Genomic DNA, 25226 nt, shown 5'->3' with positions numbered 1-25226 from the left:
TCCACAGAATGGGAAAGGATATTTACACAATACCCATCAGATCAGGGGTTGATATCAATGGTATATAAAGCACTGGTTGAACTCTACAAGAAGAAAACATCCAACCCCATCAAAAAATGGGGCGAAGAAATGAACAGAAACTTTACCAAGGAAGAAATACGAATGGCCAAAAGGCACATGAAAAAGTGCTCTACATCACTGATTATCAGAGAGATGCAGATCAAAACAACCACAAGATACCACCTCACACCACAGAGACTAGCACACATCCAAAAGAACAAAAGCAACCACTGTTGGAGAGGATGTGGGGAGAAAGGGACCCTTCTACACTGCTGGTGGGAATGCCCACTGGTTCAGCCCTTCTGGAAAACAATATGGACGATTCTCAAAAAATTAGAAATTGAGCTCCCATTTGACCCAGCAATACCACTGCTGGGAATATATCCCAGAGAGGCAAAAAAAAGTATAATCGAAATGGCATCTGCACATGTATGTTCATCGCTGCACTGTTTACAATAGCCAGAATCTGGAAAAAACCCGAATGCCCTAGAACGGATGACTGGTTGAGGAAACTTTGGTACATCTATACAATGGAATACTATGCAGCTGTTAGAAAAAAGGAGGTCAGAAATTTTTTATTTAAGTGGATCGGCATGAAAAGTTTCATGCTAAGTGAAATGAGTCAGAAAGAGAGAGACAGACATAGAAAGATTGCACTCATCTATGGCATATAGAATAACAGAGTGGGAGACTAAAACCCAAGTATTGTAGAAACAACTACCAGGAGGTTGACTCCATGGCTTGGAGGCTGGCCTCACATTCTGGGGAAAGGGCAACTCAGAGAAGGGATCACCAACTATAATGTAGTCGAAGGCCATGTGGGAGAAGGGAGTTGCGGGCTGAATGAGGGCTAGAGACTGAGCACAGTGGCCACTCAACACTTTTATTGCAAACCACAACAGCTAATTAGAGAGAGAGAACAGAAGGGAATGCCCTGCCACAGTGACAGGGTTGGGTGGGGGGAGATGGGATTGGGGAGGATGGGAGGGATGCTGGGTTTACTGGTGGTGGAATATGGGCACTGGTGAAGGGATGGGTTCCCGAACTTTGTATGAGGGAAGCATAAGCACAAATGTGTATAAATCCGTAACTGTACCCTCATGGTGATTCATTAATTAAAAATAAATAAATGTATTATAAATAAAATAAAGGGAATACCCTTCCACAGAGGCAGGGTGGGGTGGGGGGAAGGTGGGATTAGGGGGTGGGAGGGATACTGGCTTTATTGGTGGTGGAGAATGGGCACTGGTGGAGGGATGGGTTCGCGAACATTGTATGAGGGAAAAACAAGTTCAAAAATGTGTAAATCTGTATCTGTTCCCTCACGATGACTCACTAATTAAAGAATTTAAAAAAAATTTTAAAAAAAAGAATTATTTAACACATGAAAGTCAAACAAAGTAATATGTCACATCAATACAAAGGAAAAAGAAAAATCATATGATCATATCAATAGATGCAGAAAAAGTATTTGACAAGATTCAGCTCCCATTTATGATAAAAAAAAAAACTCAATAAAATGGGAGTTGAAGGAACTTTCCTCAATATAGTTATAACCGCAGCACCACAGCTAACTGTATTCAGTGGTGAAAAACTGAAAGTCTTCCCCCTAACACCAGGTGTAGGACAAGGTTATCCTCTCACATCAGTATTGGAGGTATTTGAAGTCCTTGTCATAGAATTAGGCAATATATATACATATATATGTATATATGTTATATACATACATATACATTCATATATTTAAGGGCATCTAGATTGGAAAAAGTTACTTGCATTCCTATGTTTATTGTAGGTACAATAGTACAAAATCCATAGTACAAAAATCTGAAGGAAAAAAACCTATCCAGTGTCTAGGAACAGATGACTGGATAAAGAATATATACACATACACAATGTAACTCTACTTGGCTATAAAATTAAAGGTGTAATCATAAAATTTGTTGCTACATGGTGGGATCTATAGAGTATCATGTTGAGTGAAATTAGTCAAGAGGCGGAACTGACACAGAATGATCTCTCTCATGTGTGGGATATAACAAAAATATAGTAGAGGAACAACTATTGCCCAAAGGCAACAGGAAATGAGAACTGTCTTCAGTAAAATGAAGGCCACAGAAAGAAAAAGGGGGCACAGGACAGGGAGGAGGTACTGAACACATTGCAGAGAGGCGCACACCTTGGGAGAGGTGTCAAACTGGGTTGTATGAGGTGGAACTCTGTAAGTAACAGTATTGCAAAACACACTACCTAAAATTAAAAAAATATATGTCCCTTTCTTAGACAGGGGAGGTAGTGGGATACAGAAGGGAAACCGAGAACAATGGTGGAGGAAAGTTGACACTGTGAGGGGACTGGTGTTAGAACACAGTACACCTGAAACTCAATCATGAATATCTTCGTAAGTCACAGCACTTTAAAATGATAATAAAATAATAATTTTTTAAGAAACTGATTAAGGGGCTAGAAAAACAATTCAGGGTGTAAAGTGTTTGGCTTGTACATGGCCAACACAAGTTCTATCTTGGCACTGCATATGTTCCCCAGAGAACCACCAGGAGGGATCTCTGAGCATACAGACAGGAATAAACTCTGAGCACAATCTTGTGACCCGATGCTCCCCCTCAAAAGAATCAAATAAAAATTAATTTACAAATGTTATGAGAGGAATTAAAACTCATAATAATTGTGCATTACTTTTTAACTTTAATTTTTATAAAATTGTTCACAGTAATTCATTACATTTAATATTTGGACACCAATTCTACCACCATTGCCCCAAATCCCAAGCCGTGTCCCCAAAGATGAATTGAAATAATTGATTTTGTATTGCTTGTTCTGAACAAACTGCTAAAAATGGTCCAGAAATGTTTCCTTATATAAGAGATTCCCCCCACCACCAAGATTGGTTGCCTTCTACTTTATACCCCATCAAATGTGATGTGCTACTCTTGGTACATCAGTGGGGTAGTGTAAAATAACATTGGATTTGTCCTTTCAGCCTTGCCGCAAGGAACTTGGTTTACCTTAAAGCAATGTCCTTTCTGTATGGACAAAGGAAGACAGTTAATATTATGCTTTGTAACTTGGGAGTTGATTGACTCCAATAATATTTATTCCTGGGCATCTGCTTTCTCAACTCAGTTGCCCTTAGTTCCTAGCACCCAAAAGCTGGGTCCTGATGAGGGACTGAATGGACTCAGGGCAAGCTGTGAGCTACCCTAGCATTGAAATGGGCCATGCCAAAGCGCCACAATACTCAACTGTAAGTTGAGAGGATGGTCATAGACAAACACTGTCATGATCCAAAAGTAACAATGAGACTAGGACCCTGCTGGGGTTAGGAAGATTAACCTGATCTGATTTGGGGTTAGGAAGATTAATCTGATCTGGGGTTAGGAAGATTAACCTCTGGTCTGGAATATATAGTGAGATGTCCTCAGGAAGAACCAAACTTTTAACTTTGATATATCTCTTACTGTGCACATACAGAATGACATTGCTAGAAATATTAGTAGATTTACTACAACTAATTAAGTGGATTACTAGCTGAGAAAAGAAGAAAACAACACACCCTGGATGGGATCCCGCCCTTAAACAGATCTCCTAGTAATCTGGAGTAATCTACTTAGATGAAATTTTGTCCTTGAGTTAATCTCCTGGAGGAGTGATTTTACCCCTCTTTGTTAATTTGTTAATGTTCAACCTACCTTTGTATAACCACCCTATGTGATTACTATATAAACTAAGACTGTAAGAGTAAAGGGGGTCAGAGTCAGAAGTGAGAGCGAGAGAGAATTGGGTCAGTCAGAAGAGAGATTGGAAGAGACTAGAGGAGAGACTATAGAGACAGAGAGAGGTTGGAAGAGACCAGAGGAGAGACTACAGAGACAGAGTCAGAGATAGAGAGACAGACATAAAAGAGTACAGTGGCATACATAGAAGCAGAGCACAAAGGAGGAGCCATCCCAATCCGATTCATACACAGCAGCTCAAGAGCACTGAACACGAGCCGAGAGAGAGAGAGAGAGAGAGAGAGAGAGAGAGAGAGAGAGAGAGAGAGAGAGAGAGAGAGAGAGAGAGCCACCCTGAGAGCCTGCAAACACACAAAGTGATTTCAGGGTAGAGTATGAGATCTCATGTGGCCTCGAAAGCTCCAGGAATTCTAAAATTTAAAATACAGTGGTACAGTAGAGTCACACATGGGTGAGGCTCATTGAGCCTGTGGAGATCGGCCGTGAGTGTGGTGGTGACTGAGTTCTGGAGGTTTTGGGCTGCCGGGGCTCTGTTGGGGAGGGGGGACTCACCTGCCCCCTTCGAGTTGCCCTGGATGAGACAGCCTGGTGTCAGGTGTGGAAGCATCTCTTCGCCAAGTTGTTCTATGTTGTTCTCTTCTGAGATATTTATTTCTGAGTATCTAGATCATGGCCGTTAAAGGGGTAACAGGGCACCAGAGGCAGTTCCTGGACCCTCCCCACCTTAACAGAACCCTGGCTGCTGAAAAACTCCAGAACTCAATTGCAGCTACACTCATGGCTGCTCTCCACAGGCTCGGACGAGACCCACTCGTGAGTGAATCTGCTGAAAGAAAGGTATGCAGGACATGTGACCAAAATCTCGCCTGGAGTGGGAAGGGCGACCTCCCCCAATCTCCCTAGTTTACCAAGAATTGTGTATTATACTAGAAAATATCTATCTAATGAAAAGGAAAAAAGGCAATGAAGCAAGAATAGGAAAATTTAAAAACATGAGGATATAGAACACAAAAAGCAAATGCCAGCTGTAAATACAACCACATCAATAATAACTGATTATAAATGGTTTAAATAATTCAATCAAAAGGAAGATAGTTTATATTGAATATAAAAAAATCCAACAATTTAAAATCCACACAAGATACTTTAAATTCAAACATGCAAATAGTTTAAAAGTAATAAATAGATGAAAACTCTACAATGAAAACCACTGTAACCATAAAAGATACTATCATTATGCTAATACCAGAAAATGGATATTAAAAAAATGTTACAGAAATTAGGTTATTTCAGATGAGAAAGGTGATAGTACATCAGGAAAATATTAACAATGGCAAGTATATATGTACAAAACAAGAAAGCAAAAAATGCATGAAGTAAAAGTTCACTGCAAGAAGAGTCAGTATAACAATAGCAGTTGAATATTTTAATAACTAGTTCTCAAGAGTTTGACAACTTTGAAGACGTTCAACAAGGAAATGTAAAAATTAAGAAATACTTTTTTTGGAAAATGCTAATGGCATCTGAAATATCCAGAATATATTTTTCCCTTAAGAACATATGAAACTTTCCACAAAATAGATGCTATGCTGGGACATAATATAAAAGATATAAAAAATAAGAAAAGAACATTAGATTTGTTTCAAAACATTAAAAAAAAATCAATCATCTGATCTAACATGTCCACTCTGGCTATCATTCTGAAGAATGAAAAAGTACTAATATGAAAATATATTGGCACATTTATGTTCACGTAATACAATTTTCAAAAAGTATATAAACAACCTGAGTGCCCAATAATATGAGTGAACAAAATATGTAGTATATATAAACAATATATATTACTTTAGATTTAAAAAGAGATGAGTTTTTAGGAATATTGTTTAGCTTTAAGAAAAGATGAACTCTTAAAACCAAGGGTTTAAGATTTCAGGATTCATCGACGAAGCACATGCCTTGCATACACGAGGTCACACACACAGGTCACACACACGAGATGAATTCTTATCAAGAGGAATGACATGAAAATACTGGATGAGACAGAGTTATAAAGAAAGAAAATGATCTTACGTATATGTGTAATGAAGAAGCAAATCAAGACACAAAGTCAAACAAAAATATATCCATGAATTAGGACTGCAAAACTGAGATTACCTAAAGAGTAGAGGGGAGAGAATTTTAAGGATGGGGAGAGCCCAATGGATGGTGATGGAGATATATTGGTACTTGGGAAGCGGACATGGTATAAAATATCTATATTTTGAATGGGTGTGAAATTTTACCCCTAAAACATAACATAATCTTCCATCAATTCAATAAAAATAGAAATAAAACCTTTAAATTGATGTTCAGAAACACAACTTTTGTATTTATTAAACAAAACACTTCTAAATAATCAAAATTCTTTAATTAATCCTTATGATAATAGACAATTTTTAAAATTTAAGTAGCACTCTACTATACAATTTTTGTAGTATGACATATAAATCGACATCTGTAGATACATTAATTTTACCATTTAAAAGTCAACAAATTTTGAACAAAAATAAAATTAGGAAAAGAGTAGCCTTTATAAAAAAATGATGCTGGGACAACAGAATATATTCATATGCAAACTAAACAACTTGGATTCTGCCACATAGTATATGCATTTACCTATGGGTGCAAACATTCTTAACCACAAAATGGATTGCAGACCTGAGAGTCAAAATTAAAAATTAAAAAATTTCTAGTGGAAAATATGGGGATACAGGAATAATATAAAAATCACTGAATACTAAAAGTAGAAACTCCCCATTAGATTGCTTTAATCACTGAGAACTGTATTAGCAATATGTTAAATTAATTACAAAATGTGTGTGTTTTTATTCTTTGTTTTGGAGCGACATCCAATGATGTTTGGGTGTTAGGGGTTACTCCTGGCTCTGCACTCAGGGGACACTTCCTGCTGGGCTCAGGGAACCACATGGGGTGCTGAGGATGAAGCCCAGGTTGGCCGCATGCAAAGCAAAGGTCTGGCCTGCTGTACTATTACTCTGGCCCCCACAAAGTGTGTTTTTAAAAATGATGCACTTTATGATGAAGATGTTTTGAAATACTGCCATATTTTAAGCTTTTGTTAACTCAACAAATGAGAAAACTTCATGATGCTGTATGTTTATTTCTTGCTGTGATAAATATCCAGAGCATACCTGTTTATAGGTATGTTTAACTGTTTCATAATGTTTTATAAAAAGCATTTTTATATGCTTTTAACTGCTCTGTAATGCTAAACTTGTTCTACACTGAACTGAACTGCAGAGTATTCTTAATAGTTTAATAGCTGCATTCTTGTCCTTCTGGTCCACTGATTTTCATAACCACCCTTACCAAATCTCTGATGCAAGATTATGTCACCACAAAATGTAAATTACTATTTGATTTATCAAATAACTGGCCCGGTTAATATTATTTTCTCATCCTGAACCATGCCTCTCATTTTCATGCAAAGGTGAAAAGAGGATTTTCCTTTAACATAAATTTTCCATATCAACTTCCCTATTAGGTAATACCCGAAGAGCTCCAGGTGAATATTTAAAGTGCATGATATATCAAAGTTACTGCATCCAAATTTCTGAGGCAATAAGAAAAAGACATAAAATAAAGTACCAGGAATGATATACTTAATCCTTAATTTTACTTGACGTAGGTTTTTTCTTAATAAGACATTATTTCCTTATACTTTATGTATTAGTATAATGAAAACATCTTTATCTCCAATTTTTTTTTTCATTTATTCACTTAAATAAATTCAAAACCCAGGACCAGGGCCCAAGATCTCCAAGGCTGCTTGAGAACTGAGCCTCTTTCACCCAGTATTCTAGTAGCTAGGCAGTCACACCCAGAAACTGCCTCCAGCGCCATGTAATCCCATCAACAGCCAACATCCAGAGAAGACTATAAAATCAAGCTCCCCGAAGAGCGACAAGTCTTTTGCCCCCGTGCCTGGCTGTCTTCACCGGGGCCCCTCGAAGGGGGCAGGTTGAGTTTCCCTCCCTGCCTTGAGCAGAGTCCAGGCAGTTGAAGACCTCCAGAACCCAGCCACAGCCATGCTCAAGGCCATCTCCACATGTTCAAATGAGCCTCACGTGAGGAACCTTCATGTGTCAGGTTTCTGTCAATTCAGAAGTGTCACAATGCAGTTGCCCGACATCTGATAGCCTAGTTATCCCTCTTGGAGAACCTGGCAAGCCACCAAGAGTTTACTGCCTGCACATGAAAGCCTGGCAAGTTCCCTGTGGCATATTCATATGCCAATTACAGTAACAATGATGGGTCTCATTCGCCTGACCCTGAAGAGCCTCTAATGAGGCACCATTGGGAAGGATGAGTAAAGAGAGACTGCTAAAATCTCAGGCCTAGGATGAATGGAGACATTACTGGGCCCGCATGAGCAAATCGTTGATCAACAAAGTGACAGTATATACATACCTCTCAGAGAGCCTGGCAAGCTACTGAGAGTATCTCTCCCACATGGGCAGAGTCTGGCAACCTACCCATGGCATATTCGATATGCCAAAAACAGTAACAATAGGTCTCATTCCCCTGACCCTGAAAGAGGTTCCAATCATTGGAAAAGATGAGTAAGGAGAGGCTGCTAAAATCTCAGGGCTTAGAGGAATAGAGACATTACTGGTGCTCGCTCGAGTAAATTGACAAACAACAGGATGACAGTGACACAGTGATACAGTGATTCACTTAAATACTGTAGCACTGCACTGGAGCACTGTCGGACAGTTGTTCATTGATTTGCTCAAGTGGGCACCAGTAACATCGCCATTGTGAGACTTGTTACTGTTTTCGGCATATCAATAATGCCACGGGTAGCTTGCCAGGCTCTGCCATGCGGGTGGGATACTCTGGGTAGCTTGCTGGGCTCTCTGAGAGGGACGGAGGAATCGAACATGCGTTGGCCGCGTGCAAGGCAAACGCCCCACCCGCTGTGCTATCACTCCAGAAAACATAATACTCAGTTCACAAAGCAACACAAATATTTTAATTGGTTCATCATCTAAAATGTCATGTCTTTTAATATGCATACATAAAATTTTAAATTTGTTTTATCTTTTTTGTCTACTAGGCATTATTTCAGACATGCTGTTTTGTCTCAGACCTTCATCAACTGTTTTCTAATCGCAGAAAACACTGCAAAAGTGTATTTTTCAGCACACCATAGAAAAGGATATAATTTGAGCTATAGCACAGTGGTTGGGCGTTCGCCTTTCATGCGGTTGACCCGAGTTCGATTCCTCCGGTCCTCTCGGAGAGCCAGGCAAGTTACCAAGAGTATCGAGCCCGCGCAGCAGAGCCTGGCAAGCTACCTGTGGCATATTGGATATGCCAAAAACAGTAACAATAAGTCTCTCAATGAGAGACGTTACTGGTGCCCGCTTGAGCAAATTGATGAGCAAGGGGATGACAGTGATAAATCTAGCCCTTCTGTGCAACTACATTTTGGTAAATAGTAACTAATGTCATTCAAGAAGCAGTCTTCGATGTCCTCTCTAAAGCATGTGCATATGTACACATACTTGGGAGTCCTTATGTGTATAGAAGAAAGTGCTTGAAAACAGTTTTGAAAATTAGAGTGCTTCTGATGCTATATGAACAGTGAAATGGCTTTATTTTTACTCATACTTTTGCCAAAACATGCAAAAACAAAATCAGTTAGAAATTATTAGCAAGTCTGGAGATTAACAAAATCCCCAAATACAAGGCATCCACAATGACGATATAAAAACAACAGATAATTTGAAACTTTCAACTATTTCAATACTTCACTGTTTGTTTCTCTGACAAATTCACATCATACAAAAGATTTGCTAAAGGAATTGTAATGGCCTTCTGGGACAGGAAGAAAAAGGGTTTTGTAGAAATTGTTGAATTAATGTTGGTGATGATGCAAAGCTAAGGAAGGGCTGTTAAGGAATGGCTTGTGGCCACCGGGTGGGGTTGTATTTTGGGATCCTTTTAGGGCCTGCAGGTGTTTGGCACCAGCTAAAGTCAGGGCCAGCTGTGATATTTCAGTTTGGATACTTCCCTCCCGACAGTTCTCAGAAGTGATGCTCCAGGGTGATGTCTTACACCTGATGAGTGCAACTTGTGTGGTACGATGTGCAAACACCCTTAAACAATGCTGGTTTTCACACCCTTTGCTATCTTCCTCACCCACAGGTCACAGCATGAAGGAGAAAAAAAAACAATGATGGTGTTTCAACTATTTGTGTATATTTTGAAGTTGAGCAGTTAATACAAAGATGGAGATACACTAAAATAGCCACGTACAGGCTTCGGCAAAATTAAAAAGCAGAATAATACCTTCCCTCCTGATTCTCCTGGTAGATAATGATGCTTTTAAACCCTCTCTGTGGCGAGAGCCATACCTATTTTTGCAGGAATTTGAACAGTTTCTATTAAAAGCTGAATTTTCTTTTAAGTTTGTTTGGGTTGGAAAACCTCAAACCACAATGTATTTCATGCACATGTTCCCAAGGGCATTAGTTAAACAGGACCATACTGAGGTCATCTAGTAAGTTTCCCAAACTTTTTAAGAATTCCTTTAATGTACTGCACAATCTTGGCCTGATTATAAGAAAATATTTTAAGAAAGCACTAGGAAAAATGACTATTAAAATCTGTATGCAGGTAATCAATATTATATTTCTAAAATACACAGAATTTTCCACAGATCATTCATCGCTGAGAGAGAAAAGCAAACAATAAAGCTACCAATAAGAATTTTGGATCAAAAGTTCATTATATCAACAGACATAAATTCATAGTATTATTAACTGATTTAACAGTGGGATATCTGTATGAGCATTGAAACTGTGCAAAGGTAGACAGCTTTGTATCTATTCAAGAATATAATTTATTTCAATTAAGTAAAAAAAGTTTTCAGAACATTCACAACCATAAATTTATTTAAGCTAAAAATAGGTTCTAACAAGAAGGGTTTTTTGTTCCCCCTTCCACCAAGTATTTTTTGGCGATTTACAAGTTCAAGCCACAGATAGGCTGTAAATGTTCCACTTGATAAGAGACCCATAAAAGTTCCTCACCTGCTCTTCCATGCATCTAAACTCCGCCCCTCCCCCTGGATTAGACATACCCCTTTTCGCTTCATCAGAATCTCACTTCCTGCACAAGATCCCAGGCTGCGAACTTCACCCGAATTTCCAGTTGATACGGCAGGCAGCTGTGCTGGCACAGCTCATCCAGAGAGCTGGCCAGGGGCACCTGCTGTGCGTCACACATCTGAACGCAAGAGACCAGTCACACACAACTCATCGGGAGAAAAACAAGGGAGGACACTTTAAACAGAAGTCATGCTTTTATGGAAAATGAAAAAGAAAAGGACTTTCAGTCATTAGAAATGATGAAGGACTGAGAACTTTTTGGCAGAGTTTCTAGAAGCTGTTTTCATGAAGGACGTTAGAGCTCACTTTTAAGCAAGTGATCCCCATCTCTTGTAGCTACACTGGATTGGCTGTTATTCACTAAGAAAGATAAGGAAATGATGCTTTTTAAACAAGATGTAAGCCTAAAAGTCACTTCTCTAATGAGTTCCCGTGGTTCACTACGCACCAACCATCTGACAGCACTGCTCTGGGCTCGTCAGGAGACGTTCTCTCACTGAACATAAGATCTTACTTCACCACTTCACTACTGAAGAAACTGAAGCCTAGAAGTTCATCAAACTGCCCAACAATTTTAACCCCTGGTCTTCTGCTCAGTCCTCTGAGCTTTCCAGCCAAGACCTTTCCAGAGAAAACACAGCACTCACACAGTTATCCCGAAACCCATTCCACAGCCAACCGGCTCATTCCTTCATGGGATTGTTGTGTATCTGCTATTTAAGATCAATTTCCATTGCATTTTTCAAAAAGAAAATTACTGAAGTTATACTAATTCCCCAGTATCTGGTACACAGTCAATACAGTAACATTTTTGTTTCCTTGGTTTTACTATAGTTCAGATAACACAGTTACAATAGTGCTAACAAGTCACAGTTTCCATGCACAAAGTTACTGCACCCACCACCATGAAGTGCCTCAGACCCTCCATCACTGTCCTTAGGTCACTTCTAGTCTAGTTCTTCCCTCCTACTATCAGATGTTTTTTAGGAGTATTTTTCTAATAATTTATTTTACGCAAATTAAAACAAAACTCCTGGATTTTCCATATGCTATCTTTCTTACACAGTTCAATCAGTTATGGTATTCTCTCTAAAAGATCCAAATACTTCTATGCATGGAGGTAACTTTGTGTATCTCACTCTTTTGGTAAAGGGTCCTATTCACAATTGCCATGGTCATCTTGGCTTATCTTTTTAAAAAAATCATTTTCGTCACCATCATCTATAATACTACCAATAATAGGACTTCTTTCATACAATGTTCCAAATCCACAGCCCCCACCAGAGTGCCCACTTTATCCACTATAATTTTCAGGTCCCCCTCCCACCCCTGCCCATCAATCTTCTATCAGTCTCACCAACATAAGCTCAGTTGTGGCAAAGTTACCAGATTTGTGGCTTTGGCCATTTGTTATTCCCTTACTATGCTTCTTTATATCCCACACATGAGAAAGATCATTTTGCATCTGTCCTTCCACTATGGCTGACTTCACTAAGTATGATCCCCCCAGCTAATGCAAAAGCAGCTGATCGCATAATTTCATCATTAGATATAGCTAAGTATGCCACTGTGTATATGTACCATAGTGTCTTTACCCAGTCATCTGTTCTTAAGCACTTGGGATGTTTCCAGATTTGAGCTATCGTGAACAGCGCTACAAGGAACAGAAGAGAGCAAATGTCTTTTCTGAATAGGGTTTCGAGTCTTGAAGCCAAAAGTAGATCGCTGGTACATACAGAACTCAATTCTGTATTTTTAATAGTGTTTATATTGTTCTCCATAAAGATTGAGCCAATTGATAGTCCTACCAACAGCAAATGTGAGGGTTCCCTTTTCGCCACATCCCCGCTAACATAGGTTGTTTTTGTGTTTATATGTGCCAATCTCATTGCTTAGCAGCAATATCTCATTATTGTTGTTTTGATTTTTCATTTCTTTGCTTATTTTTAAAACATAATAGCACAGCAGGGGTAGGGCATTTGCCTTGCACATGGCCGACTCGGTTTTGATTCCTCCATCCCTTTCGGAGAGCCCGGCAAGCTACTCAGAGTATCTCGACCACACGGCAGAGCCTGGCAAGCTATCCACGGCATATTCATATGCCAAAAATGGTAACAACAAGTCACACAATGGAGACATTACTGGTACCCTCGAGCAAATTGATGAACGGGATGACAATGACAGTGATACAGTATAGTAGTATTCTTGGTGATAATTCAGCCTCTAACAATATGAAAAACCTTCCAAACACACACACAAAAAGATTCAAACCCTGAAATATATTGTTGTTACCAGGTATAGAGGCAAGAGGAAGAAATGGGTAAAAGAGTCTTTGTGATACTAACATGGCACTAGAACATTGGTGAAGAAATGTGTGAAGATATTAGTGAAGATTATACACATATAGCAGTATTAAGTTATATGCCTGAAATTCTAGAACTCTTAAAACCAATATTTTTGTATTAAAATCAATAAATCTATTTTAATTTTGAAATTAAAATTAAATGTTATTTAAAAATAAAAACATTTTAGCCAATATAATTTTATTTAAACACAGTAATGTAACAGAGTTATATTTATCTCTGACTTTGAAAAATTCAGATACTTTTTATATGTACCTTTTGGTGTTCAAATTCCAAAGTAGAATAAAATTATAAATGAAAGATACCAACACTATTCTTTTAAGTAGTGTCACATTGAACATGGCTAATATTTATGGTTCACTTTCATATTAAAATTAAAACAATTAGGATCTATTTTTGGACAAGAAGGCAATTTTCAAAATCTTTGGGGGTATAGGAAAAATTGGTATTTTTCTTCAGGTTACATCAGTCTTCTCCATTTGGAGAATGAAACTGTTACTAAAAATGTCATAGATCAATAATATAAACATCTTAAAGATCTTGCAAAGTAAATATTAGTTAAAGTGTATTAATGTTGAAGACCAAATATAAGGTAATTTATATTAACACAAACTACAAAGCAGTACTGGGAATGAAAATTGAAAATACCTTATTCAATTTCAACTAGCCCATAATTAAACTATTTTGGAGTGGTAAACTGGACCTTGGATTCTTATTCATCAAAGTCTAAATTATGGTAATGTTAGAAAAAATCTTATGGTTTTTAAAATAAAATTCTTTGTTTGATGCCTTGATGAAACACAGGCAGAGCAGCAGAAATTCATTTGAAAAAAATCAGAAACTATCAACTGAGAAACGAGCCCTCAAATTGAGTTAGTGTGAATTCCAATACACCTCACTTCTGCTTTAATTCAGTAAAGTGAATTTTACCCATATATTGCCCCAAAATAACTTAAAGTAAACGCTTGAGCTGATGAAAATTAGGAAGAGAACCAGCGCTCTCTTGTACTATACTTAGATTATATACACTACTCTCATTCTAAGTACTCACTAAGCACTAAGCCACTGATAATGTGGGGAACTTTACAAATAAACTCAGTGCATATGAAGTAGGTCCCTTCAATTAAGATATTTATTTACCATTACTTTTTGTTTGTTTGCTGTGGGGCTACTTCTAGTGGTGCTCAGGGCTTATTCCTGGCTCAATGCTCAAGGAGTACTCCTGGATGTGCTCAAAGGAATTTATGTGGTACCAGAGATTAAACCTGAGTCAGCAGCAATAAAGGTAAGTCCCCAACTCGCTAGACATCTCTCTGGTCCCAAAACAGCCGTTACATTGTTGAAATATCTTGGCAGATCTTGGCAGAAGAATATTATAAAGCTGAATTCTTGAATTCCTTCCCTTTTGATTTAAATATATTCAAATTTTCCTGAAACATATATATTAAGTAAAAAATGAACATGTCAAAAGTTAAAGAGCCTTACAATAAATTTCTCTTCTTTATATAGATTTAATTTTCAATAATTCATTTCAAAGAAAAATATCTGCCATTATATCATTACATAAATGAAAAGACTTACATTAGAGTCCCTTTAAATTTAATTTTATGTGTGTAATGGCAGTGAAAGCCTCACAGGAAAAAAATAGTTACTCTGACTTTTAGGATTAATATGTTAATCTTAAAAATGGTAAATTATTTGCTTGCAATGATACTGAATGGCAAACAAAAATTATTATTTTTACATCACCAGAAAAAGAGCCATTTATTAAAAATATATGTATTTTTTTTTCAGGTGATTCAGATTCTTTGCCTTAAAAAGAAACTTGCAGGCAATATACAACAAAAATCTCTATTCAAGTACCACAAGTATTTTGTGAATACTGTAGCACTGTCACTGTCTTCCTGTTGTTCATCAATTTGCTCAAACGGGCACCAGTAACATCTCCATTGTGAGACTTGTTGTTACTGTTTTTGGCATATCGAATACACCAGGGGGAGCTTGCCAGGCTCTGTAGTGTGGGAGGGATACTTTCTGTAGCTTTCCGGGCTCTCCGAAATGGATGGAGGAATTGAACGTGGGTCAGCCACGTGAAAGGCAAACGCCCTACCTGCTATGCTATTGCTCCAACCCTCAAATAGGCATCACTGTATCACTGTCATCCCGTTGTTTGTCAATTTACTCGAGCAGGCACCAGTAATGTCTCTATTCCTCTCAGTCCTGAGATGTTAGCAGGAAAGACGTACTCGTCTTTCCCAACAATTGAAGGCTTTTTTGGGTCAGGGGAATGAAACCTACCGTTATTGTTTTTGGCATATTGAATACGCCACAGGTAGCTTGCCAGGCTCTGCCATGTGGGTGGGATACTCTCGGTAGCTTGCCAGGCTCTCCGAGAGGGCCAGAGGAATCATACCGAGGTCGACCGTGTGCAAGGTAAATGCTACCCATGGTACAATCGCTAAAGTCTCATTTGCAAAATTATCTATAACTTTGTATATTTTAAGAGAGCCATATAATAAGCAGGTACACTGTAATTGTAAAAGTTCCTATATTTTGGGGGTATGGTGCTGCCATCAGGTCAACCTGTACCTGCAGAGAGAGTGCATCAGCAGCCCGATACCCGAAAATTACTGCTGTGACTTTGGCCAGACACCGAAAACTTGGGACCAAGTTTACCAAGAAATTAAACAGCCAAAAGTTAGGTATATGAGAGCCACACCCACAAACCACCTCCAGCTCAGCTATACAAGCTCATTTATTGGTCTTATTTCAGAGACCCATAGATAAATCTTGAAAGAGATCAAAAGTCACAATTAATCTTGGACTTGTGCATGCCTGAAAAGACCGGGGTAAATCAGGGGGTTAGGCGGGGGGAGTCTGCCTGGACCCAGCCCAAGCAAAGCCCCTGGCAGTGACTTGCTTCCACAATCCAAAATCAACACTATACTCCCAGCCTGACTCCACTGTCTTAGGACGGACTTCCCCAAGATATAATCTGCTGAAAATTGGGATATGTGGGTTTTGTGACTGAAATCTCCAGGCTGTCTCGGGGTCAGGATGGGCTACCTCCCCCCACCTCCCTGTATTTCCAGAAGCCTCGGTAGTCACATCCATACCCAGAGTGGCTACCCAACTGAAAAACTACTCCAGTCTTATGGTCCCGATAAAAATACCAAATGCCCTGAACAAACACCATAACCTCTTAGCACCTGTACTGCAAACCATAATGCACAGAAGGAAAAGGAATAGAGAGCAAGAAGGAAAGTGCCTCCTATAGAGAGAGGCTGGGGGTGGAAGATGGGGGTTTGAGGGATGGTGGGAGGGAAACAGGGGACATTGGTGGTGGGAAATGTACACTGGTGGAGGGATGGGTGCTGTATCATTGTATGACTGAAGCCCAATTATGAACAGGTTTGTAATGGTCTATCTCACAGATATTCAATGAAAAAAATTTTAATGTAATATGGAGTTCATGCCTAATTCAATCAGCTTAATCAATTCATAGATAAATAGCAGTATTCCTACATTAAAAAATAAATACATAAAGTTCCCATATTTCTTCCTTTTTTAATTTTTATTTTTTATTAATTTACCATGAGATACAGTAACAAAAATTTCATGTTTGAACTTCAATCATACAGTAATCCATATTTCTTTCTATAGAGAATGTTCTCTCAGTGCCTGTTCACAAACACTAAATTGTCTACGGTTCTGTTTTTTAGAAAAAACAAATGTCCCAACATTGAAAAATTTGTGTACTGGCTACTGAAGAACTGTGTAAGCTCTGATAAGCACTAAAATGACTGTATATAACCAAGCATGTGTGTGACTTCAGCTCAAGACCACAGCTCATGTTCATTTATGCGAACTAATACAGATCAAAAAGAAATGAAATTTCTTATATTTTACTAAAATGCACAAATTTAAAAAACAAACCTGGGGTTCTTCAAATACACTCTTCATGTTGTTGATCGGGCCATATGGCACCCCACTGCCTTCAAACAGAGACATCCACGTGCTGGTCAGTTCTTCTTCAAATCTAGAACAGACAAAAATAGAGTGATTTCATAGTCTAAAGCAGCACTTCTCAAACATGGGCCAGATGACTCTGATCTGAGTACCCAAAATATTCCAAGAACGTCACATATGGAAAATGTGTAAATGGGGGGCACAATACTTTCGGGGCAATGAGTAGAACAGGGATTTTACAGGAAGGGAATATGCTGGGAAGGGTGCCATAGCTGGAAGCACTTTTGGGAAATGCTGCTCTAAGGAATGCCACACATACACATAAAGAATGTAACACAAACTTTTTCCCCTATGGTCTGTTTTCAAACAACCAATAACAACAAAAAATATAGACTTTCTTTTAATTTTGAGAGAATATGCCTATATGTTTATTAAGAGAGTTTATTGCCCACACGGGATAGCCTGGCAAGCTTACCGTGAAATATTCACATCCTAATACAGTAACAGATATATACATACTTCTCGGAGAGCCCGGCAAGCTACCGAGAGTATCTCGCCCGCATGGCAGAGCCTAGCAAGCACTGACTTGCAACTAGTGGACTAAAAGCAGTTTTAGCTATTTGCTTATTTTCAGCCTAATTTAGTAGAAAAACAAATCTGGACTTGTACAGACTGGTATCTCAGTTTCACAGTATTTCAATTCATCTAACTCCCTTTCTTTTATTGTTTTAATATACCAAAATCTTATTTTAATTCCCTTTTTTCACCATCAGCCTTCGGAAAGAGAACCTAACTCGTAAATGAGATTTATTACTTTATTAACCTACTTTGTCAAGACAATGAGTATAAACAAAATATTCAAAGCAAACTCAATACTCATGTTTGTTATATATAAAGAACTTTAGAAAATTTCCATTTTTTTTAAAAAAAAAGCAAAGTAGCTTAGTGAAATAATATATTTCTAGGTGAAAACTCATTTTGAAAAAAAGCATTACCTAAAGTTCCTACATACCAGGGCGTCTACTATAATCCAGGCATGAACTATTGACTTTAAATAAAATGCCTTCCTTTGTTCTTCACTATGACAAATATCTGATTATATGTTATCACACAGCTCAGTGTTATTAACTGTACCCACTTAACACAGGATAAAATACTTCACTTATAAATATCAAACTATAACTTCATGGTAACATTCTATTACAAGACTAAATTTCTTGCATTTTTAACTGAATCTTCACATCCATATTTTCTCTCTCATGACAAGGTCATCATCTGATCAAGACTTCCTAAGATAAATTTAGAGAGAGATATCAGCAGATTCATATTTGCTGAAAAGAACAAAAGAATATTTTGAACCTTTAATCTTTACAGTCAGGGTATCAATGACTGAAGTATTCATAAATGAAAATTAAAAGTTAATATGGTTAGTCTGATAAATGTCCAAGACAACTGTATTTATCACCACTGAATTCCCCCAAGTGGCCTGAGAGATCAACACCAAAAATACATGTCAATAGTCAAACAAAGGGATGGCTGCAGACTCGCCAACAGAAAACTCAAGGGGATAGTTGGAGTTTTTGTATTTATATAAGCTTTTCACCACTGAGCAATAAGAGAGGGATTTATTTCATGTTATGGAAAACAACGGATGCATTTTGGAAACACTGGGAGACAAGCGTCAGGACTGCACTTGTGACCACTGTTTGTGCATTTGCGTGGGTGTGGGCGTGGAAGTGTTCATAAATGCCTTGGACTCAGTCAGAGACAGAACCTCTCTGCATTCCATTACTCCCTGCGGACACATCCATCATTTTCTTCTGAAAATTTATCTCTTGATCTAAATCTGATGTGGAATCTTTTCCTTTATCTATGAAAAAAAAAAGCTGTAAGCACATGTTTTCATTAACCACAAAAAATCTGGTTAAAAAAAAAAAGGAAGGAGCTGATTTAAATCACTTAGGGTAATACAATTCTGAAGATAAGACAAGAAGGGTGTTCTTAGATCGGCTTACTGAGCCTGGAAGCTAAATCCTCTGAGAAGTTATTTGGTATTCAGATACACACACACACACATACACACACACTCACTCACTCACTCACACTCATACACACAGCAGACTTAATTGTGAGCTTCCTAAAACAATCCATATCATTTGATTTTATATTTTTGTTGTATTCATTAGGTGCCAGAATGGGTACTATTAATCAGATCATATCATTTCACTTTGGTTAAGAAAAAATGTTACATAAAGATAGGCTTGAGTTTAAATTTCCTAACATTAAAATTCAACAAGAAAAGAAAATCCAAAAATTTTCCTCTTAAGAGAATAAAATTTTAGCCAAATTCAAGACAAAGAACAAATTAAAAACAGTTCTGGGCCACAAATAAGGTAGTCGGGAATAATCATAACACTGATAACTAGTCATGAAATTAGCTTATATTTTGCTTTTGCTTTTTGTCTGTATTATTACTAATTCATCCTACAATGCACTATCGGGTGAGGTTTCATTCTTGCTTGATCAATAAGAAACTCAAGTTTGGAGAAATGAATTTTCTCAAATTCACATAATTTTTCTCCTCTTTTGAAATAGCACTGTAGCACTGTCATGTTCTTCCTCGATTTGCTCAAGCAGGCACCAGTAACATCTCCATTGTAAGACTTGTTGTTAGTGTTTTGGGCATATCGAATAAGCCATGGGTAGCTTGCCAAGCTCTCTCATGTGGGCGGGATACTCTTGGTAGCTTGCTGGGTTCTCTGAGAGGGACGAAGGAATTGAACCCGGGTCAGCCGTGTGCAAGGCAAATGTCCTACCTGCCGTGCTATCGCTCCACCCCCTTTTAGAAGTATGATAAAAAAAAAATATAAAAACACATTTAATATACATTTAGTTTAGCTTGCAGAATCTCCTGCCTCCACACCAGGCTGTCTTCACCAGGGTCCCCTCAGAGGGCGGAGGGGGGGTGTGGTTGAGTTTCCCTCCCAGCCCCAAACAGAGCCTCACAGCTGAAAACCTCCAGAACCTGGACGCTGCCATGCTCAAGGCCACTCTCCACAAAAAGTCTCTGTCCCTCTCAGAGAGCCCAGCAAGCTACCGAGGATATTCTGCCCGCATGGCAGAGCCTGGCAAGATACCCGTGACGTAGATATGCCAAAAACAGTAACAATAATAGGCCTCATTCCCCATTCCCCTGACCCTAAAAGAAACCCCAATATGACAGCATTGGGAAGGACAGGGACGAATGGAAACGTTACTGGCGCATGCTCGAGCAACTCGATGAACAACGGAACAAGTGATACAAGTGATAGCTTGTATTATTTTTAAGGTGTGTGATGTGATGATTTAACATATTGTGAAAGGATGACCACAATTAAGCTCTTTATATATTCATAACCTCAATTACTGTATTTTTTTAGAATTCTCAGTTTTTATGTTCAGAAAAACACTTAATATTTACTTTATAGCAAGTTTTAACTATATAAAATAGCCTTATTATCTATAAGCACAATACTGTGCCTTAAAATTTTCAGAACTTAATTAGTCTTATAACTAAAAATTTATACCTTTATCCCAATAACTCTCTATTTACCCTACCTTTTTATTGATGACAACCACCATTCTATACTCTGCTTAAGTTCAACTTCTTACTGGTTCCACAATAAGGAACCATTGCACATTAATGCAATACTTTTATTCATGCCTGGTTTATATCAGCTCTTCTTATATAATTCTCCATTTCATCCTATGTACCATTAGACATATCTCCTTATATTAGTAGTCATACATTCATTTGGCTTTTAGTGTTTTTCTTTATACTGGCAATCTACAATATTTTTTAAGTCCATATATACAGAGATCATAAATATAATGGAAAATCAAGCTATGAAAGTGATTTCTGAGAACAGAAGGAGGAGCAAACCCTAAGCACTGTCAGGTGTAGTCCAAACACACACAGACACACACACACACACACACAGAGACAATCCACACATACAATCATACACACTGTTGAGAATTTCCTCAAACTGAAGTGCACAATGTGAGCCCTCAATAGTACCAACCAAGCAACATTAGGACATTTTTAGTCAAAATGATGAGAACAAGAGACAGAACAGACTCTTTAAAGACAAAAGACAGAAGCAATACCGCCCTACAACAAAAAATGCAGTGAATTTATAGCAGACTCATCTACCAACCTTCTACCAGCAAGAAAGGAGTAAGATAATATGTAACATAGTATTGAATAAAAATAACCTCCAACCAACAATCTTCTACCCAGAATTATTATCACTCATAGGGAAAAAAGAGGTATTAAGAACATTCTCAAGCCATAGTCAGAATTTAATTCAGTTCTGAAAGATCATATATGAAAGGACACATCAAAAAGCTACACGTAACTGAACTCCACATTTACTTGTGGCAACAAATACCTTCATATCAATAATTTTTCTAAATGTCACTGTAAAATGTAAAATCTCCCATAAAATGATGTAGAACAGCAGGATAGACCAGGAAACAAAACAACTTTCTGTTGCTTACAGGCGACATATTTAAATTCTCATGATAAACACCGGGTCAGAATGAAGGGCTGAAAGATAACTGTACTGGCTAATGGAAGACTTTAAAAGCAGTAAAGACCATAATAGTTTCAGAACAGTTTTCAATCTAAACAAGACAATGAAATAAACGAAGGACAATAACAATGATGTTAAAGGATCGGGGGACACAACTATCATCAACATATAATACCAAATAAAGGGGCAGCAAAGTTTACAAAGCAACTGCTAAGAAACCTAAAGAAATGCACTGGTGGAAGTACAATAATAACACTGTCACTGTCACTGTCACCCCGTAGAGACTTCAATTCCTCATTCTCATCTCTGGACAGTTCAACTAGACAAAACACGAATAAAAAAGCAAAAGTCTAAACAAGGGGCTGAAAGAACTGGGTTTAATAGATATTATCACGACACTCTACCCTTATCCCCCTGCCTAATTAACAGCTACAAATCCTTCTCCAGTGCACATGGAACATTCTCAGGGATAGATAACAAGCTTGACACAACTCAAACATGCACAAAAGTACAAAAACAGAAATCATAAAGTACCCCAAATTTAAATCAATCATAGAAATAGAGGGGAAAACAGGAAACTGAACACTACACTGTTGAATACCAATTGTATCAAAGAGTAAATCAAAGAAATAAAAAGATTTCCTTAAAACATATGAGAATGAAGACATAACTTATGAGAAATAGCAAAAATATTACTAAGGGGAAACTTTATAACTACTTAAGTTCACACCAGGAATAAAGAAAAAAATTCAAATTAATGGATCTAATCTCACAGCTTGACAAACTAGCCTAAGAACAACAAATAAATCCCAAAATAAATGGAAGGCAGAAGATAATAAAATTTAGACAATACTGACAAACCATTCTCTAGATTCATGAAAGAGGGAGAGAGAGAGAGAGAGAGAGACAGAGAGATGGGACTAGAGAGATAATACAGAAGATGAGGTGCTTACTTTGCATATAGCTGATCCAAATTCAATTCCTGTCACCCCATATGATCTCCTGAGCCCTCCAAGAGTGACTCCTAAACACAGAGGCAGTGGAAAGCCCTGAGCACAGCTGTGTGTAGTGAGAAAGAAAGAAAAACAGGAAGGAAGAAAAACGGAGGGAAGAAGGAAGGGAGGAAAAGAGAGAACAGAATTGAGAGGGGAGAAAACACAATAGACACCTCACAAACACAAAAGATCATAAAAATTTCCTATGACCAATTTTATGCCACCAATTTTGAAATCCTAAATAGGTAAATAAATTCTTAGAGTCATTCTAACTTCAAGGTTTGAAATAAGAGGAAATAAAAACCTGAACACACCAATCAAGACTAAGAAAACTGAAACAGTCATTACAAATATCCCCAAGAACAAAAGTCCAGGTCCAGATGGGTTCACTAGTGAGTGATACAAAACCTTCAAAGAAGACCTAGTGTCTATATTCTTCAAGCTCTTTCAAAATATAGAGGAAATAGAAATCCCCCCAATCACTTCCGTAATGTCAATATAATCCTAAAAAATAACAAAGCAAAAACCAGAGAAACAACTGAAACACAAAGTTTAAACCAATATCCCCGATAAAGTAAAGATATTCAACAAAATCCTAGCAAATCAAAACTTGCAAAATGTCCAAAGGGTAATACACCATTTTCAAGAAGGGGTCATCCCAGGGACGCAAGGATAATTCAATGTATGCAAATCAGTTCATGTAAAGCACCATTTCAACAAAAGATAAAGCTCAGGTTAATAGATGTAGAGGTGACTTTTTACAAGATAGTCACTTATTCGTTCATAATAAAAACTCTTAAAAAAATCAGAATAGAAAGAACATACCTCTAGATATTAGTGGCCAACAAACTCACTGTCAATGACATACTCAATGGTGAAAAGCTGAATACCTCCCCATAAGGCTTTAGATATAAGGTAAGGATGTCACTTATGCCAGTGTGAGTCAATACAATTTTTGGAATCTCTTGCCATGGCAATCAGACAAGATAAAGATTTCAAAGGGATCCACATTCAAAAAGAAGTTGAACTACTGCTCTTTGTAGACCACCTGATAATATATATTAAAACCTTTAAATATGCCACCAAATAAAAACCTCTCAGAGATAATAAACTAATACAGTAGAAGCAGAAGTTTACAAATAAATATGCATGAATATGTGGCATTTCTTTGTGAAAATAATGAACTAAAAGAAAAGGAATTTAAAGGACAATACCTTGAAAACAGAGTCCAAACATCAAATACCTAAGGATCAATATAGCAAAGGAGGTGAGAAACTTATGCAGTGAAAACTGTAAGTACCTGCTGAAAGAAATAGAAAAGGATACTAGAAAATGGAAAGACATTCCTTGCTCATTTGTTGAAAAAAAAAAAGAATAATCAAAATGAGCCTGCCACCCAAAAAGTCCTATACAGATTCACTGCAGTATCCATTAATTTCAATTATTTTCTTGAAAGAGTTGGAACAACAAGAACTGTATTTCCCAATTTTGCATTGTACTCCTACAAAACTATAATAATCAAAATTATAGCATACTGGGCTAAAGATAGACCTAGAGAACAATGGAACAGAATTGAGAATACTCAGCTAAGCCTCAACATTTATAGGCAATTTATCTATGACAAAGGAACTAAGTACATGAAGAGGAAACAAACAAAATCTCTTAAACAGTGGTGCTGGGAAAATGATAGCTGCATGTGAAAAAATGAAATTGGAGCCATATATCATGCCATTCATAATAAGTTCAAAAGGTATCAAATACCTAGAAATTAGAATAGAATTAGTAAAATACATTGAAAAAAACATAGGCAGAACTTTTGAAGAAAATGGAACTCAAATCAATAAATCAATTCAACAAACCAACTGATATTATCTGTTACAGTTGATTTGTTGGATTTGTTCATTTGTTAATTGTTGAATATTAACTCCCAGACCCAAGAGTGTAGGTCTGGGAGTACAAGGGGAGGAACGAACAGGCAAACTGGAAGCAATACAGGAACACAGAGGGACGGCTTGAAGCGCACGGGTGGAGCTAATGGAGGAAACAATGTGCACCCACACTGTAACTGTCACTCAGCAGTAAATGGTTAGATAGGGGGAAGGGTTGGTGGGAGGGGAGGGAAGTCCACACAGAGTCGACAGAGGGATGCAGTGAGGATCATGGGCACTTCAGTGGTGGTGATATGCAGTAAATTTGTACATCAATACCAGATACCTGAACACTACTATAACCCTATCACCTAAACTATAATTAAAAAAAAATTTAAAATTCAATGACAGCAACATCAAATGACAGATTTCCTTTACTTTCTTTTTCTTTCATATTATGC

At 37.6% G+C, this 25226-nt stretch overlaps 1 protein-coding gene across 1 annotated transcript in view; it reads right to left on the bottom strand.

Moving 5' to 3' along the window:
- SUGCT (succinyl-CoA:glutarate-CoA transferase) overlaps positions 1-25226 on the bottom strand; it is a 977794-nt gene that overhangs the window by 514536 nt on the left and 438032 nt on the right. The window contains exon 13 of the mRNA XM_055144204.1: positions 17293-17395. Coding sequence (XP_055000179.1) covers positions 17293-17395 — 103 coding nt within the window. The remainder of the gene's footprint in view (positions 1-17292; positions 17396-25226) is intronic.

Source organism: Sorex araneus, chromosome 1 (assembly GCF_027595985.1).
Source record: "Sorex araneus isolate mSorAra2 chromosome 1, mSorAra2.pri, whole genome shotgun sequence".
Classification (NCBI taxonomy): Eukaryota; Metazoa; Chordata; class Mammalia; order Eulipotyphla; family Soricidae; genus Sorex; species Sorex araneus.
The sequence above is the reverse complement of the archived record's forward strand: the minus strand, read 5'-3'. Positions and strand labels throughout refer to the sequence as shown.